Source organism: Caloenas nicobarica, chromosome Z (assembly GCF_036013445.1).
Source record: "Caloenas nicobarica isolate bCalNic1 chromosome Z, bCalNic1.hap1, whole genome shotgun sequence".
In the NCBI taxonomy this organism is placed as follows: Eukaryota; Metazoa; Chordata; class Aves; order Columbiformes; family Columbidae; genus Caloenas; species Caloenas nicobarica.
In genome coordinates, this window is record NC_088284.1 from 20182587 (window position 1) to 20199735 (window position 17149).

General features: G+C 42.3%; 1 protein-coding gene across 2 annotated transcripts; it reads left to right on the forward strand.

Moving 5' to 3' along the window:
* The first annotated feature begins 2688 nt into the window (after positions 1-2688).
* On the forward strand, positions 2689-16872 carry DNAJC21 (DnaJ heat shock protein family (Hsp40) member C21). Of its 2 annotated transcripts, none has more exons than XM_065655769.1 (12): positions 2689-2841; positions 3171-3264; positions 4208-4331; positions 5712-5834; positions 8651-8955; positions 10254-10405; positions 10749-10833; positions 11073-11231; positions 11929-11965; positions 13782-13972; positions 14396-14471; positions 15185-16872. In XM_065655769.1, the coding sequence occupies exons 1-12, from the start codon at positions 2745-2747 to the stop codon at positions 15347-15349; spliced, it is 1608 nt and encodes a 535-aa protein (XP_065511841.1). In that variant the 5' UTR covers positions 2689-2744; the 3' UTR covers positions 15350-16872. The 2 variants fall into 2 exon arrangements, with proteins under 2 accessions (XP_065511841.1, XP_065511842.1); XM_065655770.1 differs by having other exon boundaries at positions 14399-14471.
* Positions 16873-17149: the final 277 nt, after the last annotated feature.

The following is a 17149-nucleotide window of genomic DNA, read 5'->3' on the forward strand; positions in this document are numbered from 1 at the left end:
GCTTCTTAGACTTGAACACCTCTGGGAGATAACTCACTGTAACATGTACACTGAATAAAAGTAACTGAAGAGTCATTGCTCATCACGAACTGGAAATCAAAAGTCAGCTTTCCTAGTCTGACACCAGTAGAAAATCCTTTTTCCAGTTTCAACAACACCACGCAAGGGAGAGTTCCTATAAAGTTAATTTTTTCACCTCATAAGCCCTTGGGAATGCAAAGGGTTATGACCCCTTCATTGCTCTTTTTAATCGATAGTTTAAAAAGCTGCTGCTTTTTTGCCTGTGGTAGCTCCTGTACCTAATCAGGTTCTTAGAACCTGAAGCATAGCTATGGGGGAGAAACAGGCTAACTTATGATTCTAGCCCTCAAGACCAAATTCATTGCAAGCACTGTTAAAACCATGTTCTTACAGTAGCCTGAAATCAAATTGCCTGTGATTCTTTGTACTGGCAGCCTAAAAGCAATGATTGGGTTCAACAGAATTCCATGCTTGTGTTGTGGTTTAACCCCAGCAGGCAAGTTAGCGCTACACAGCTGCTCGCTCACTTGGTTCCCCCACAGTGGGGTAGACGAGAGAAATGGAAGGCTGAAAGAAAACTGGTGGGTTGAGATAAAGACAGTTTAATAGTTAAAGCAAAAGCTGAACATCCAAGCAAAGCAAAACAAGAAATTCGCTACTTCCCATCGGCAGGCAGGTGTTCAGCCATCTCCAGGAAAGCTGGGCTCCATCACGCTTTAAATGGTGACTTGGGAAGGCCAAGGCAAGTAAGCCTCCAGTTGGCAAATTAGCTTCTGATACAGCTTGAAAGTCACTAGAACCAAAAGCCTTGATTTTTGCTCATGGATAATATCTGTGCTTTAAATGCAGCAGAGTTCATTGCACCCTGATGACCAGCAGAAAGTCCGGAGTTTGGTTCATTGTAGTTCTTGCCCACTGCTGACAGCTGACATTGCCTCAGCTGCAGCAGGTCAGCTTTAATTTGGGGCTGTATTTTCATGAAGCTCCTAGGAAACTATTGTCTGTGAGTCTGCCCTTCTGCCAAATGTAGTTAAATGAGTCACTGTGTTCATAAGTTATTAGCTAGGGAAAGGAGAATACAACTATTCTCTCACAGAATGTCTAATGGCATCAACCTCCAACAAGACTATAAAAATTCAGCCGTAATTGGGTGAGAATTTCTCTGTAGTGCTCAGCAAAAGTCTGATTCCAATAAACTTTTCCTGACTGATTTTAGCAGATAGTTACAGATCTCTCTGGGGCTATTTCTTCATTGCTTTTCTTTAATGTGCTTTCCAGTTCCAGTCCTTATGACTTTAGTTCTTCCACTGATGCCAGTGCTATCTATCTCCTTGTCCACTCCCCCAGCTACCTGTGTTTCAAAGTCTTGCTTGTGCCCTGTTCCTATTTGGTTCCTGTGCTGGTTTCAGCCTCTGGCATCTTGGTGCTGAACAGACACTGCTGGCACAAGAGGACCCTGACCTGTTAAGCACTAAATGTATTCCGCTTGGCAGGGCAAGGGAAGTTCGGTGTTACCTCTCTAACAAGGCAGCCTGTGTGCCACCTGATTGGAAAGACTGGTGAAAACAAGCATCTGCTCAGTGTGTGTAGCCTAATGCATGGAATCAGAGTACGTTGACTTGGAAGGTACCCGTAAGTATCATCAAGTCCAAGTCCCTGATCCTCACAGAACACGTGATACTAAACCAGGTGACTAAGAGCATCGTCCAGACGCCCCTTGAGCACTTCCCTTGGAGCCTGCTCCAGGGACTGACCACCCCCTCAGCGAAGAACCTTTTCCGAATGTCCAACCTGACCTTCCCCTGACACAGATTCATTCCATTCTCCTGTGTCCTGTCACTGGTCACCAGAGAGAGGAGATCCCGTGAGGAAGCTGAAGGTGGCCATGGGGACACCCCTTGGCCTTCCCTCCTCCAAGCTGAACAGACCAGGTCACCTCAGCCACTCCTCATAAGTCTTGCCCTCGAGATCCTTCACCACCTTGGTTGCCCCTCCTTATTCCACACTCCAATAGTCTGACGATCTTCTTACACTGAGGTGACCGAAACTGCACCCAGCACCCAAGGTGGCACCACACCAGTGCAGGGGTGGGACAGTCACGTCCCTGCCCGGCTGGCGCTGCTGTGCTTGATGCCGCAGGACACGGGCGGCCACTTCAGCCGCCAGGGCGCTCTGCTGACTCACATCCGACTTGTCACCAACCCCAGCCCCCTGATCTCCTCTGACCCAAAGCTCAGCCCACGTAGGGCCGACTGATACAAGTTAATCTGGAGAAAAAGGCGGCTTGGGCCAAAGCTGAGGTCGCTGAAGAGCACAGGTGCCCAGGACAAAAATGAACACCGATAACCTGAGACATCGGAGCTGTGCTGGCCGCACCTCTGAGCTCCAGGGCGCTCACACGGAATCTAGCACAAGGCACTCGGTTATCTGACACCGGGTGACTGCAAGGCCACAGCCCGGCCGTACGGACCCGGGCAGCGGGGGACAGCACGGGCGTGTTCCTCCCCCGGCCACCAGCCGGCCGCTCACAGCGCGGGGAGGCGCCCGCAGGCTCCAGACGACTGGGAGCCGAACGCGGCCCAAGCGGCGCCGCTGCCCCCGGCGGGGCGGGCCCGGCCCGCCGCGTAGCTCCTCCCGCCGGGGGGCGGTGCGGCCCGGGCTCCTGATGGCCCCGCCTCGGCCGAGCTGCCGGCCGGCGCTGTTCCCCACGCGGAGCCGCCGCCATGAAGTGTCACTACGAGGTGCTGGGCGTGAAGCGCGACGCCGCCGAGGAGGAGCTGAAGCGGGCGTACCGCCGCCTGGCGCTGCGCTGGCACCCGGGTACGGCCGCGACGCCCGCCCGCCGCGGGCCCGGCCCGGCCGCAGGCCCGAGCAGAGGGCCCGGTCGGCCTCGCCGAGCCCCGTGTCCCCGTCTGCGGCGGGAGAAGCCGCTTGTCCGCGCCGGCGGGCGCGGTGGGTGCCCCGCTGGGCTGCCGCGGGCCCTGCGGGGCGGGGGAGCGGGGCGGGGGCAGCGCCCGGGCGGCGCGTCGGTGTTGCGGGCTCGGTAGCGCTGGCGGCTCCGTGCTTGCGTCTCGGGCTTCTGAAGCGGTTGCGGCGAGCGCCGCCGTGGTGCGTCCGGTCGTTTACACGTCCGTTAAATTGTCTTACAGATAAAAACCTCGAGAACGCGGAGGAAGCGGCAGAACAGTTCAAGTTAATCCAGGCGGCGTATGATGTTCTCAGTGACCCCCAGGAAAGAGCCTGGTGAGCCCTGTTTGTGTGTTGGCGGCCTGGGAGCGGCTTTTAAGATTCTGCCTCGGCCAGGACTTCGCGTTGGCTTCTGGCCGGGCCTCGCTGCGGCCGCTGTGCCTCGGGCTGTGCGAGGGCTGGGGGCTGCAGGGGGCAGCGTCCCGGGGGGACGCAGCCGGGCACCCACCCGTCCCGCACCGAGGTTTGGGGGCCCAGGGCTGCTCTGGGGACACGCCAGTGCCGGCCCCGGTGTGTTCCTCCCGGGGCAGGAGCAGCAGGCAGCTTGCACGCTGGCGTAGGCGTCCCTGTGGCCGCAGGCCTCCCTGCTTCAGCGGGGAAGAGCGCTGCGCTGGGTGCGTGCAGGTGTTCAGCGTGAGATGGGCGGCTGCAGGTGGCAAGCCGTAGTAACACGCAGTGTCCTGTTTCTGTAACAGTCCTGATCTGAAATACACACGCACACACATATATTTTTTTTAACGGGGTGCCACTTTAAATGTTGTTTGTAACTTTTTAAATGGGCTGAAGCATCTAATAGATTATGCAGCCAAAAACACCTGTACTAAGTTTGTCCTCCTTGGAAGGAAGGCACTGTTTTTCAATGTTTGTATGCTAATGTGTCTTGTTTGTTTGTTTGTTTCGTGTGTATAAGATGATTTAAATAATGTCCTAGCCATTTCTGAAAGCTTATGGAAGTATCATGCTCAAATGTGTTTGCGACCTTCTTGTTAATAAATTGGCGGTGTAGATACTGCAGATAAAGTAGTAGTAAGTAAACTAAAGACCAAAAGAAGATTTACTGAGCCTGTCTTTTTTTTTTTCTCTGAAGACTGGATATGAGACAGAAATTCCAGACACTGGGCTAAGCTATATGTTGAGGTGATACATGTACTGTGTTAGATCACCAGCACTGGGGAACGTTCTGTGTCTATACATCACTGATACTGTAAATTTTTGCTAGGTACGATAATCACAGGGAGGCTCTGCTAAAAGGAGGAGTTGATGGAGACTATCAAGATGATAGCTTAGATCTGCTGTGCTACTTCACTGTTAGCTGTTACTCTGGATACGGAGATGATGAAAAGGTAATGCATTACTTCATCTTTAATGAATCAATTTAAATTTCATGGAAAGTGCCAGCATTTGCTTTGTTTTGAAAAGCTATGCGTTGAATTGTTGAGATGATAATAATGCTTACACAAATCTTTCTAAGACAAAACTTACGCTGGATGTTTAGGCAAGCTGTAATTCCCACTTATTGTCCAATAATTATGTAATCATGATTTCCAACTGTACCATACAGCTACAGAATGCGTATATATTATTTATGTGTGTTATACAGTAAAGCATTCCAATGCTTTGTTTTAGAGAATAGACTGCCTTAGCTTATTGAATAATTTGATATACTGCTTTTTGTAGAACTTGTTTAGAAACTTCTGCTGTAGAATTTACTTAGCATAGGTAGGTTTGCTTAGCTGAACGTCCGAAAGCTGTGAACCTTTGAAACTTTCTGCTATGTGAAGTGAAAAAAGGCCTGATGATCTTCAAGCTAGAAGATAAAGGGAGCTGCATCCCTGGAGATCAGTAAAGGAACAGAACTGCAACTAACAGAACACAAAAAGAAGAGAGACCCCAGACTCTAATTTTGCAGTTGGCCTGGTGTGATGCACAGGGTGGGTAGGGGCGTGGATTGTGGGGGTATAATTATCTTAAGTTTTTTCCACTGGGGCTCTCTCTCTAGAAGGCACCAACTCGAGCTGCTCTACACTGTAACTTGCAAGTAAATTATTTAGGAAGAATTTCTAGAATCTGTGCCTGAGCCTCTGCTACAGGAAACCTTAGGGAGAAGGAACTTCTCTAACAGTTAATATCATCTGTTTATTCAGGAATATCTAGCAAGCTAGAATACTTTAGGCTGTAGAAAAACAATATCATACCAGTGCCTGAGGGAAGCGTGCTTCCTATAATTGGATTCCCTTTTAGATTTTAAGACTTTCATCATAAATTAAAAAGCTCCAGGTGATTAGAAGAAGCCTCTGCCAGAGAAAATCCTTATCTGTCTTTGGGTTACTGTAGTAGAAGTGTGTTAGTAACATCAAATGCAAAAAAGTAAAGAGATAGGATACTTAGTAATCAATTCTGTATTTGGAACTTCCTCAAAACTTGGTCCATATTGATATATCCAGCATGCTGAAAACTTTTTGGTTTAGACTTGAATGTAAGAGCTTGATGTGTGAGAGAGACAGAAACTATATGAAGGAGATGGAAATAAAAGGAATGGGAGAGAATGGAAACTTAATGGTCTTGCTATCTAGAGCAAGAGCTTAGAAGGCCTTTACCCTCGCTTTGAGTTGCTGTTGCAGAACTCTAATATTTCTCTAAAATATGCTAATGTAGCCAAGCATTTGTACATCTATTATTGAGTCGTGCAAAATGAATCAGATTTTTTTTTTTTTTAATTTCAGGGTTTCTTTACAGTCTATCGACAAGTTTTTGAAAAGATTGCAAAAGAAGAGATGGAATACATGACCGAGGAAGATACCGAAGAATTCCCTATGTTTGGGTATTCCCAAAGCGACTATGATACGGTAAGAGAAAGTATAGATCTGAACTGAAAGTAACACAGTGAATTTATTTTGTCCCACACTGAAATCAAAGGAAAAGCTTCAGCTGATCTCTGAGGTGAATACAAAATCATGTATCTGCTGTCTTTTCTACTTCTGTAGACCATTACTGTAAAGGAAGTGCTTGTCTACTGATTCATAATATTTAGGTGAATTAAAATCGGTATTTCCTGTTGAACTATGCTATTAGCCAGGCGTTTAGTGTAAGTTGTCAGACAAACGCTTCACAGGGCTAACCAGCAATTTTGCCAATTAAACTTACATGTAGTGTCTTGCCTGATTTAGGAAAACTGAATAGCACTTACTGCATAACACAGTCTGTAGAAAATGGGAGATGTGGTGCTTGTCCTGCAATGTGAGCTCCCACTATGATACTCTTGTAATCTGCAATTATTCTGGAGTAAGATTTAATTTCCAAAATAATACTGCATGCTTTCCTTTGGGAAGCAAGAAAAGTAAATGTGTGGGGAACACCTGAATTCTTGTTGTCTGGTTTGCCAACTATATGTTGAATTCTGTCAGATTTTTTTTTTTTTTTAAGGTTACCAGTATTCCTGTGTTGAAATGAAATAGTAAAGTAATAGCACTTACCCATAAGTAGCTGCACAGTATCAGTGTACTCAAATGCTGTTCCTAGCCTGGTACTTCTCACTGGCACTTTCAGTGTTATTGTACTCAATGACTAATTAATTGCACAATTTAGATTGATATGTACCTTAAAACTGAGTAACTTCAATGGTACAAAACTTGGCTGGAGTTGGAAACAAAGTTAGAAATCAAACTGTCAGCACAGGTGTTTGAATGTCAGATAAAATTACAGGATGTCTTAAAAAGTTAAAATATTTCCCAGGGAGAGCATATTTAGTGCCTCTGAAACTGCTAAAATCCATCTTTTAATGGAGTTATCTTGAAATGTCGTTTGGAAAACACTTATTTTGAGGCCGTAGGATAGATATGATTATAGGCCCAAAATAGCACCAGCATGCTTATCTCCCTTGTTCATGCTCTTGTGGAAGCTGTTATCTTGCATTCAGACAAAGAGCTTACACTGTCAGAAGGTTCCAGTGTTGCAGCACCCACTGCTCTGCTCAGTGGGAGTATCGTGGGAAAAGAGTTTTAGAAGGGAGCTACAAAAACTCTACAGATGCTTTGCAATCTGTGACTTGAATGCTTTCTGGTTCAGTCTACTGAGTTAATTAATGAGAACCCCGAGAGCCGGCTCGATCGATGCCAGGCAGACAGCGAGGGTCTTAAGTCTGTGACTTTGCAAGACTCCATGGGAAGAGAAGACTTGTAGGTCAATTAGATGCAGAAACAAAAGTAATCAGCTCTGAGCTAAGTAGCAGGCAAAACAAAATCCACTGGGGGTTCAGCGAGAGCTGCTGTGCAGTGTACTGGTGAACATCAGAGATGCGCCTGTATTTCAGGTTGTGGTGGAGGAGGAGGAAAGCCTTGGCTTGTATAACTGGTGAAGGGGGAGGGTGATCCCTGTCATCAGCTGATGGCCAGGCATCCTGTTGCACAGAATATATCCCCTACTGAAGCAGAAGTCTGAGACACGGAGTCTAATCTCACTTGGAAGTGTTGGATTAAATATGAATATTTATTGGTTATTATAAATCTGGGTTTTTGTGATAGCAGAGGAAAACTCTGTGGTGGCTCAGCTGCCAGAGGCTGAAGCCATGAACGTTTGCATGTGGATAGGCTGTTAGAAATTAATGCTAAGGCACTGATAGTTGGTAGACCATGTGAATACCAATGACAAAAGGAGGAGAAGAGGAGATACTAGAAGAGATATTAAAATGTTAAATGCTTCTGTGAGGTATTCCAAAATATGAAGATACATATGGGAGCAAGAAGTAAAAAGGCAGCTTAATGGCTCAAGTAGTGTAAAAAAGGAGTTTAGGCATATCTTATTTCCTGAATATACAAAGTGCAGAAGGTTAGTAATTACTTGGAGAGGAATAGAAAATAAAAATAATTATTATGCCGTTTTATTAATCCAGCATTTACTTGTGAATAGTAAAAGGAAGGAGAGTAAGGAAAGTTTGTTTCCTGTTTCTCTTAATATAAGAGCAAGAGGGCATAATTTTAACCTTCAGTCATATAATTTGCTAACAAAACAGGATTAAGTGCATCTTGATGTAGCCCCTTGTTAAACTGTACAAGCGATGGCTCAATGATACTGTATATGCCAACAATTTGCATGGTTTAATAAAAGAAATATCAAGTTCATGAAATATAAATCCATCAAGGGTTATTAATTTCTCTTTTGCTCTGGAAGCAGTGAGATATACTAAGAAGAAATAGCATGATGTACATGTGTTTATTTTATTACTCTTTTTATGCTGGTCATTGGCTGCTGTTGGCAATGTATGGCTGACCTTTGGTGTGACTTGGTGTGGCGGTTCTTAGGCAATATGTGCCTATATGCTTGCACACAGCATAGCTGATTCTGATTGTGCTTTTCAGTTTTACAGGGAAAGTGCAGCAAAACTAAGTAGCTGGGCACTAGCATGAGTGCAATCCAGTCCTGCAAGGGAATATTTTTTAAAAGTTGCTGTTTGGAATAGTTTAGACAAGGTCATTGATTTCACATAGTTTGAAGTTTTGAGGAAAATATTAGAAGTTTCTTTAAACCTTCATGTGATTTCTTTATAGTCTGGAGAAAAACCGCAGCCTGTGTAGAAAATGCAAACCTGCTATAGAAGTCCTGATTTATTTGGTACGGTTTTTGTCTCCCCTCTAAACAAGTGACTTGGTTTTTGTTTTTCTTACAGGTAGTCCACCCTTTCTATGCATATTGGCAGAGTTTTTGTACTCAGAAAAACTTTGCTTGGAAGGAAACATATGACACACGACAAGCCTCAAACCGCTGGGAGAAACGAGCTATGGAAAAAGAGAACAAGAAGACAAGAGAGAAAGCAAGGAAAGAGAGGAATGAGCTGGTCCGTCAGCTAGTAGCCTTTATTCGTAAAAGAGATAAGAGAGTACAGGCTCATAGAAAACTCATAGAAGAGCAAAATGCAGAAAAAACTAGGAAAGCAGAGGAATTTCGGAGGCAGCAGAAGCTCAAACAAGCCAAGTATGTAAACATGGAACAAATATTTTCTTTTAAACTTGGATAAACTATTCATGAGGATACACACAGAGTTAGATTCTAATAGTAGATTCACTTGCTCTTTTAAACATCCTTGAATTTCATATATTCGTTTTGGTCTCAAGTCTGACATTTTTAAAACTTGAGTCTCTGCATTGTACTGACATGTAGAGATCTAAGATAACCAGGGAGCAGTATGTGTGCTGCAGGTAACTGGCTGTGGTAGCAAAGAATCCAGTGTGCTTTTAATTACCTTGGGAAGTAAGATTTATTAGTTTTCATAGTTCCTTTAAAGAAAAAACAGTGTATGTTGGGAATGGAAAATGAACAACAGCAGGACTATGACAGCCCGGTTAGATCAGCTTCATCTGCTTTGGAGCTGTACCTGCTAAAAAGAAAGCGGGGGAAAATGAATGTAGTTTTGCTTTTCCTTTTAACTCTTTGGAAAGGACCCTTTCTTTGGACTAAATGCATTTTTTTTATGCTTTATTTTTCCAAAAATTATGTAGAAGGAAGAGGCAATCTCTTGGGTGCATGCACAATTTATTCTTCCAACTAGAAGAGCTTTTTGCCTGAAAATGAGAGGAAGGAGCTTAAATACTGAAGAAGACTGCACTTGCCAAATAATTTCGTATTGATTAAAATTATGTAATAGTAATTCAAATATATACGGAATATATTATGTAGAATTTATTTTTATATATATAGGTTTTTTTTCCTGAAGGGAGAGTGGAGCTGAGATATGCATTTACTGACAAATGGCTTGATAATTCTGAGTTTAGGAGCCAGCTCGAGCAAAATTCAGCTGTACTGTGGTGCACTGTGTGATAACCTGAGCCATGCTTATATTTGGAAAACTGAACTGGTACATTCCCATAGCGCAGAGTGAAGGAGTAACGTGCTTGTGGTTTTCTTGGTCTTGTACTGTTTGTGGGTTTAGATCTTGCAGCAGGTGAAAGCAGCTGTACTGCTTTCAGGCTTGACCTGACTTCCATGCTCTCAGCTTGATATTGACCATGCTACTTAGCATTTCCTGCTTGAAATTCAAGCAGGATCCACCTACATTAATACCTCTTTACTTGCAGCATAGATGTGCCTGCTGACATTGTAAATTAACTGCTCAGTTTTCAAGTCCTATGAACAACTGTTTACTCCATCATAATATATTCAGGGCTTTCTTCCTAAAATACCACAGAACAAGAAGTCACCTTCAAATAATACTGTTTCTGTAATTCCTGTCTCATAAACATGTTGTAGAAGTTACTGTATTATTCTACTTAAAGGCTTGCGGAGCAGTATAAAGAGCAGAGCTGGATAACTATGTCAGATCTGGAAAGAGAATTGCAAGAGATGGAGGCACAATATGAAAAGGAGTTTGGAGATGGGTCGGATGGCGAAGATGGATTAGAAGAACAGGAAACCAAAGTCATGGAAGGTACGGGGTGTGAGGGCGTGATGTGTAGCGAGCCATTGCAGCCTGAGTATTGGCTCACTGCACCTACATCCCAGGTTCACGGGGCAAGTCCCTGCCTCCAGCTGAGGCATGCAGAATACGGTCTGCCCTTCTCTGGTGTTCTCCGTTGAACATGAGAAGACATCAAGCTACAGCTGTTAATTTATGCTAATGTATGATTTGGTGAGATCAACTCTTGATCTGTCTGCATGTCAGTAATACTAAGTTAAATGTTGGTGTTGTGACTATTTACGTGCTTTAAGAGCAGCTTACTCAAAAAACACTTATCTGACTTTGTCTTTCTGATCCCCACTGATCCCTTCAGACAAACTGAATGATGAGACTGAAGCTGAATTTGTCGATGGTCTGTACTGCCCTGCTTGTGACAAATTGTTAAAAACTGAGAAAGCGTAAGTGCTTATGGTTGGGGATTTGGGGTAGGAGTATTGGGTTTTCAACATTTAAAATGCATTTAAAAGACTTTTTAACTTCACATAATGGTCAGTGTCATCTTTCCAGCAGAGACATTGTCAAGGCAGAATTTTCCATACTTAGTAGTGATGGATAATGTGCCTGTTATTAATTTACATGTAAATACAACAATGTTTGCTCAGAGCTACCTCCAGTAATGATCTGCTGGTCTTCACAGCATGAAAAATCATGAAAAATCAAAGAAGCATCGAGAGATGGTAGCACTGTTACGACAGCAACTGGAAGAAGAAGAAGGGAAATTTCCTACATCTTTGGATGATGCAAACAGAGTACATACCAAAGAGGAGGAAGAAACAGAAGACATGCCCAAGCAGAAGTACTTTAAATTAGTTTTAATTTTATCATGACTAATTATTTAATGAATCTTGGAGGCCTTCAGTGAGAGCTTCTCGTGATTTATAGTTGTGTTAGAACTCATGCTGTTGTGTGATTTAAAATATTTTTTAGCATGAGAGTTGCAGTAAAATGCATGCATTAGCATGACTGGATTGAAATCACACAAATACCTCATATTTTCTCTGCTTCTTTAAGTTACATGTTAAGGAAAAGTAGTGATTGTTACGTTTCAAACAGGGGAACTTGCACAGGTCTAGTGTTTATTGATTTGGTACTTTTTTGGTACTTTTTGTCAGTTGGATGCTGGCATATTAAAAAATAAGTGTTCTTAAAACCAGCATTGATGAATTCAGTTGCACAGCTTCATTTTTTGAATGGCCAAAGCGTAGTTACCAGCTGTCTCACTAAAATCTTTTGAGTTAAGTCTGAGCAGAATAAATGTTTTACTAAGTGCAATGAGTAGTTTAGGAGAACTGTTGTTTTCATTTCAGACATGAGGTATATTCTATGTGTGGCTGCTGTCTCCTTAATATCATGTTAAGATGATACGCAAAAATACAGCTTAGTTCCTTTTTAGAAAATGTACTTGCGTGGTACGTTTGTTTGCGTTTGGGGTTTTTTGTTGTTTTGTTTTTCTTTTTTTGAGAAGAGGTAATTTTAAATTCTTACCTTTACAGACTCTCAAAGAAACAGAGGAAGAAACAGAAAACGATGGTATGTAGTCAAATATTGGTATTCAGGGAACTATACAACACAGTCTTGTTATCTCCTAATGTAACTTTATTTGTCCTGAAAAATAAGGGAGAACTTGAAATTCTACAGAACTTGAAGACTGTTTTTAGATTTTTAAAATTTTAATTATTTGTTGACTGCAAAATATTTTTTTACACTTATGATCGTATTATATGATAAGAAACTCATAGACATAATTTTGTTCTGTTTGTGCAGATCCTCATAAATGTGGTGCTGGGTCTAAAAAGGCAACAGTCCGAAGCATAAGGAAAGCAGGTGGAAATAGGCAGATAGAGAGAGTGCAAGGAGTTGATGCGAAGGACCAGCAATGGCCTTAGAGCACTAGCAGCTCAATTGTTTGGGGGTCGTTTTCTGCTTTGATTGCTAGACTTGGTTTGTAAATATCTAACAGGAAAAAAAAAAAAGCAACATTACTGGCATCCTGCAGACACATACCTTCCATCTTTCCCTTGAATTGTAAACATGAGTAACACCGATCTGTTGTGCTCTGGCACCTGAGTCTGTGTGTGATATGACAGCTCTGTGCCGACAGCAGCAGGGTGAAATTCAAGAGCTGCAAGCTGTTTCAGGTTTGAGTGGCAGGAGCACTGTAGTGAGCAAACTTCCATCTGCCTTTCTCAAGCTTGATCCTTTTCAAGTCTTACCTCTGTGTCCTACCTCGATCTTAGCCTTGTGTTCCCTTCTCTGCCCTCTCCCACACCATCATTATCTCTCATCCTCAAGAAACTTCCTGAGACTTCCAAGACACTGAATTTTTTTGCTTCTCTTTGGCTGGTATTGTGTAGTCCAAGTCAGTATTGGCTTGACCTTCTTGTTTCCATGCAGGGCATCAGGCTCTTGTTCAACTCTTGCCTCCTCAGTTTGAAATCAGAAGGTCTCGTTCTCACTCTATAGGTTGCATATAGGCACCTTGTCTCCCATCAGTTTGGCCATGAGGTCTTTTGCAGCCCAGACAGTGGGTGCCGCTCTTGTGTAGCATGAGCTGGAGCCTTGTGCAGAGAGATTCTTCTGGAAACGTGACTTCTGTCCTCTGCTGAGCTTTACTGAGTGGTGGGAATTGCTACGGTTTTTGTTTTGTTTTCCTGAAGGCAGGTAGATTAGCTGAGTTTTTTCAGGTAGCTGAAACTCTGCAAAAGATGCCAGAGGAGATAGAGTTGCATTAATGTAGTGTTAGGTCAAATTTGAATTTGTCATCATGCTTTTGGGAGCTGGGCTGTTTTGCTTCAGACATGGTCTGGGGTTGATCTTTTCCAAACTGCATGTGTTGAGTTTACTCTGTTTTCTGGCACATGGAGAAGGCTGCCAGTGTTTCTTATATAAGGGATAGAAAATACTGTATGTCTGAGCTTCAGTCAGCTCAGTTATTTTGGCTTGAGTGTCCTAATACAGATGTCTGGCACAGAAAACTTTAGTCAAATAGTTAACATTTTTTTAACAAGTTATAAACAAAGCCACTATCTTATTATGGGGAATCTTAGCCAGAAGAGACTGAGCCCTGTATATAAATGAAAAGCTACCTTCATTCTCGTCTTCCATAGTTCTAGAGGCTGTTCTCTTGGTGTTTCGTCCCTTCATCATGGGTGGCCTCATCTTTCAAAACAGGAGAACTAAGGTTTTACCTCTTAGAATCTCACTAAAAACATGAGTAAAATTAAGAGGGTCCATGGCTTTGTGTTCTCCCCACCCACTCATGTTTGAGGTAAATGAGGTATAACACTGTAAACAGAATCACTAATGAACTTAAAGTAGTTAACTTGCATTTCTTCTGTTTGGACAGACTTATGAGGACTCTTTTGATCAAAGTGCTGATGAAGAAACAGTTGAACAAAAGAAGGTGCACTGCATGGACAATGACAGTGGCTTAGCAGAGGTGTTGCTAAATGATGGCCAAAGATGTGCTGTGTCAGAGGATGCAAGCGCTACAGAAGATGTTGGACAAGTGAATGAAGCAAAAACTGAAGCAAAAAGGTGCACTGACTTGTAATATTGCAGTCACTCTGTCATTCTGTGTGATGTTTGCTGTCAAATAAGTCTAGATTTACTCACCAATGCGAACTGGGGGCTACTCTGTTAAATTGGAGTTGAGTAAACATGATACTAAACAAAGAGTGTTAGGATCTACTTTGGAGATCACATTTGACTGCAGATCCCTGCGACATACATCACTTGCCAGTAGCTGATTCATGATCTGGCTGAATCTTGAGATCAACGGTAGGTTGTATAAATGAAGGTTGGTTGGTTGGTGTGTTTTTTCTGGAAGCACTTGCTTTGTGATGTGTGAAGGAACAGAGGGAAGCAGCAGAGACACTGATGACTGAAAATCATCAGAGGCTCCTAAATGCTATGTTGAATGTTCCAGTGCACTGATCCTGGTTTCTCTTTGTCTATCAGCAGTACCAAGCCTAAAGGGAAAAAAGCCAAGGATGCAAAAAAGTCCGCTAAGGCATCTTCAGAGCACCCAACAACGGTATGTCAAATTACTTTAAAAGCTGGTGGTCATATTACTACAAACAAGGTTGATTGGTTGGTTGATCATCTCCAGTCCACAAATTCTGTTTCAGTTTTTTGCTTACTTTAAAATAATGTAGGTGTTTGTTTTTATTAGAAGCTAGGAGACTGGAACATCAGCTCTTGTCCTGACAGAGAAGAGCAGGACTAAATTTCAGTTCTAGGGGAGTTGCTAAAGCTCTGTATCCAAGGCAGTTCAAACCAAATAAATGAAACAACTGAAGACAGAGCTGTTGTCATCAGGCAGGTGACAGGCAGTACTATTTGCATCTTTCTTAATATTGATGCTTCCCAGAAAAAGCAAAATCTTGTAATAACTACAGATAAGACAAATTAACTGAATCTCAGAGCCTGAAGTATTATGTTTGTAGTCTTGTTTAGTCAGGTGAGATCGAAAGTATTCTTAATCTTGAATTAGTTTTGCAGGGCTGGTGGTGGTGTTCTTGGTTCTACTTAGTACTCTTTAAAATTTCAAAAGTCATATTAGTGTTTTTTTTTTTTTTAAAATATGTATATTTAATTGTTAATCAGTAACAGATTATCTGTGATAGAAAGAAACTGCTTATTCACATTTCATTGTCTAGGAGAAACTGCATGCAATAAATTGGTGTATTATATTTATTACATATTCCATATGAATGTGAAGCATTTTGTTTTTTTTCCTTATTGTAGAATGAAGTTCCAATCCACTGTGTAACCTGCAACTGTACATTTCCGTCCCGAAATAAACTGTTTGAACACCTAAAAGCCACAGGACATGCAAAAGCAACACAAGCACCAGCTACAAATGGAGCTGTAAACACCAGAAACAAAAAAGAGAAGCGTAAAAACAGATAGAACTTTGCTAGACAGTCTTCAGAATTGTACGTGAAAAATCTCCCAAAACTGAAAGGTGCATATTGTCTGTGTTTGGAGTTGAACAGAGAAGGCAAGTCCTAACGTTGGGGAAAAAAAAGGAAGATGCAACAAAAGACGTATTATCTTGTGAAGAAACTTGTGCTTTCTTTTGGTTTTATCAGCCTTTCTTTAATGACTGGATTTGATGTAACATCTCAGCAGCTTTCACATTGCAATTGGGGAAATGGTAATTCAAAGCTAGTCACCTCTCGTTTCTGTTGAAACTTGTATGGGGATAAAGTAACTTGCACGGGGATAAAGTACTCACACAGTTATAAAAATAAATTATTTTAGCACTTGTATTGCTGCTTTTCTTCCTTATGTCCAGCCTGAATTTTCCCTCCTTTAGCTTAAAACCATTACCCCTTGTTCTGTCACAACAGGCCCTGCTAAAAAGTCTGTCCCTATCTTTCTTATAGGCCACTTCTAAGTATGCAAAGGTGACAATAAGGTTTCCCTGGAGCCTTCTCTTCTCCAGACTGAACAACCCCAACTCTCTCAGCCTGTCCTCACAGCAGAGCTGTTCTACCCATCTGATCATCTTCCTCTGCTTTTGCAGGGGCTTAACTCAGGGTGAGTGTGACCAATAAAGGGGCCAGTGCTGCTTTGATTGTCTGTCAAAGATGAAACATCAGGACATAGAAGAACACAGGCTTCTCTGCCATCTCCAAGGGCCCTTTCAAATCGCTTAATTGTATTAAACACCAGATGGAAGGGGGAGAGTAAGATGACAAAGCTGGTTAGTCAGTTTTCACAGTTTCTGTTGGTTTTGTATACCTACCTCTTGTGCCAGGGGTTGGTAAGGGGAAAATAAAAAGTCTCGTGGAAGAACCTTACTGGAATAAGTGAAGGGAGAATTGAATGAGTCATAGGAATAAATTAATTTATTCTGACTTCTAGTGAAAAACAACATGGCAATTGGCATTGCACCTCTGTTTAAATTAATAATCTACCTGATCTTGAGTAGCACTTTAAAAAGGTGGGATAACAAATATCTGATTTTGGAGTGGAAGTTGATTTCACACAGGAATTTTCAATGCAGTTGGAGAAGGCAAGGGCTGTAATATGTTGTTTAGGAAAACACTAGAGTATATTCTTCCAGAAGCACTGATCTTGCATTAGGTAAGTTCCTCTAGTTTCAGCTCCTGAAACAAAATAGCAGAATGCTCTCCCCACAGGTTAACATGGTACCTCATGGAACTATTCAAGTACTAAAATTTGAATTAACAGGACAAGTGTACAGTTCTTGCTGACTGTCTACAATTCCATTTTTTTGTTGGAAACTGAGGGAGCTAATGAACTAAAACATTTTAAAAAGTGATTGTATAAGAAAGAAACACAGCATCTTACTTTAACAGCCAGACTTTGTCTCTGCTAAATGAGTACTGGGTGCGCTGTGCAATTCCAAAAGCACCAAGAAGAAAAGTAAAGCGTATTTTGAAGAGGATGAGGACTGGATTAGAGCCCCACAATAAAAATAATTATTGTAATTAGAAGATTTTTAACTTTTGTGTGCACAGATTTTTTTTCATGCTCTAATTACAGTGTATCCTTATAGTAAGAGTAAACATTTTGAACTCTGTTTGAAACTTCCAGTTATGTTCTGCTCTGTTCAGCCAGAGACTATGCTTAGGTGATATCTCACACACTGAACCCTGCAGTGTTACTTTTTGACTTTTTTTTCTTATTTAAATAAAACCAAATACTTAATGTGTTTTACAAATGCTTGTATGTATTGTA

Coding starts and splice junctions, on each gene's coding strand:
- DNAJC21 (XM_065655769.1), top strand. CDS start 2,745: ATGAAGTGTCACTACGAGGTGCTGGGCGTGAAGCGCGACGCCGCCGAG. Junction 4,332..5,711: donor GATACGGAGATGATGAAAAG/GTAATGCATTAC, acceptor TTTTAATTTCAG/GGTTTCTTTACAGTCTATCG. Junction 14,472..15,184: donor CTTCAGAGCACCCAACAACG/GTATGTCAAATT, acceptor TCCTTATTGTAG/AATGAAGTTCCAATCCACTG.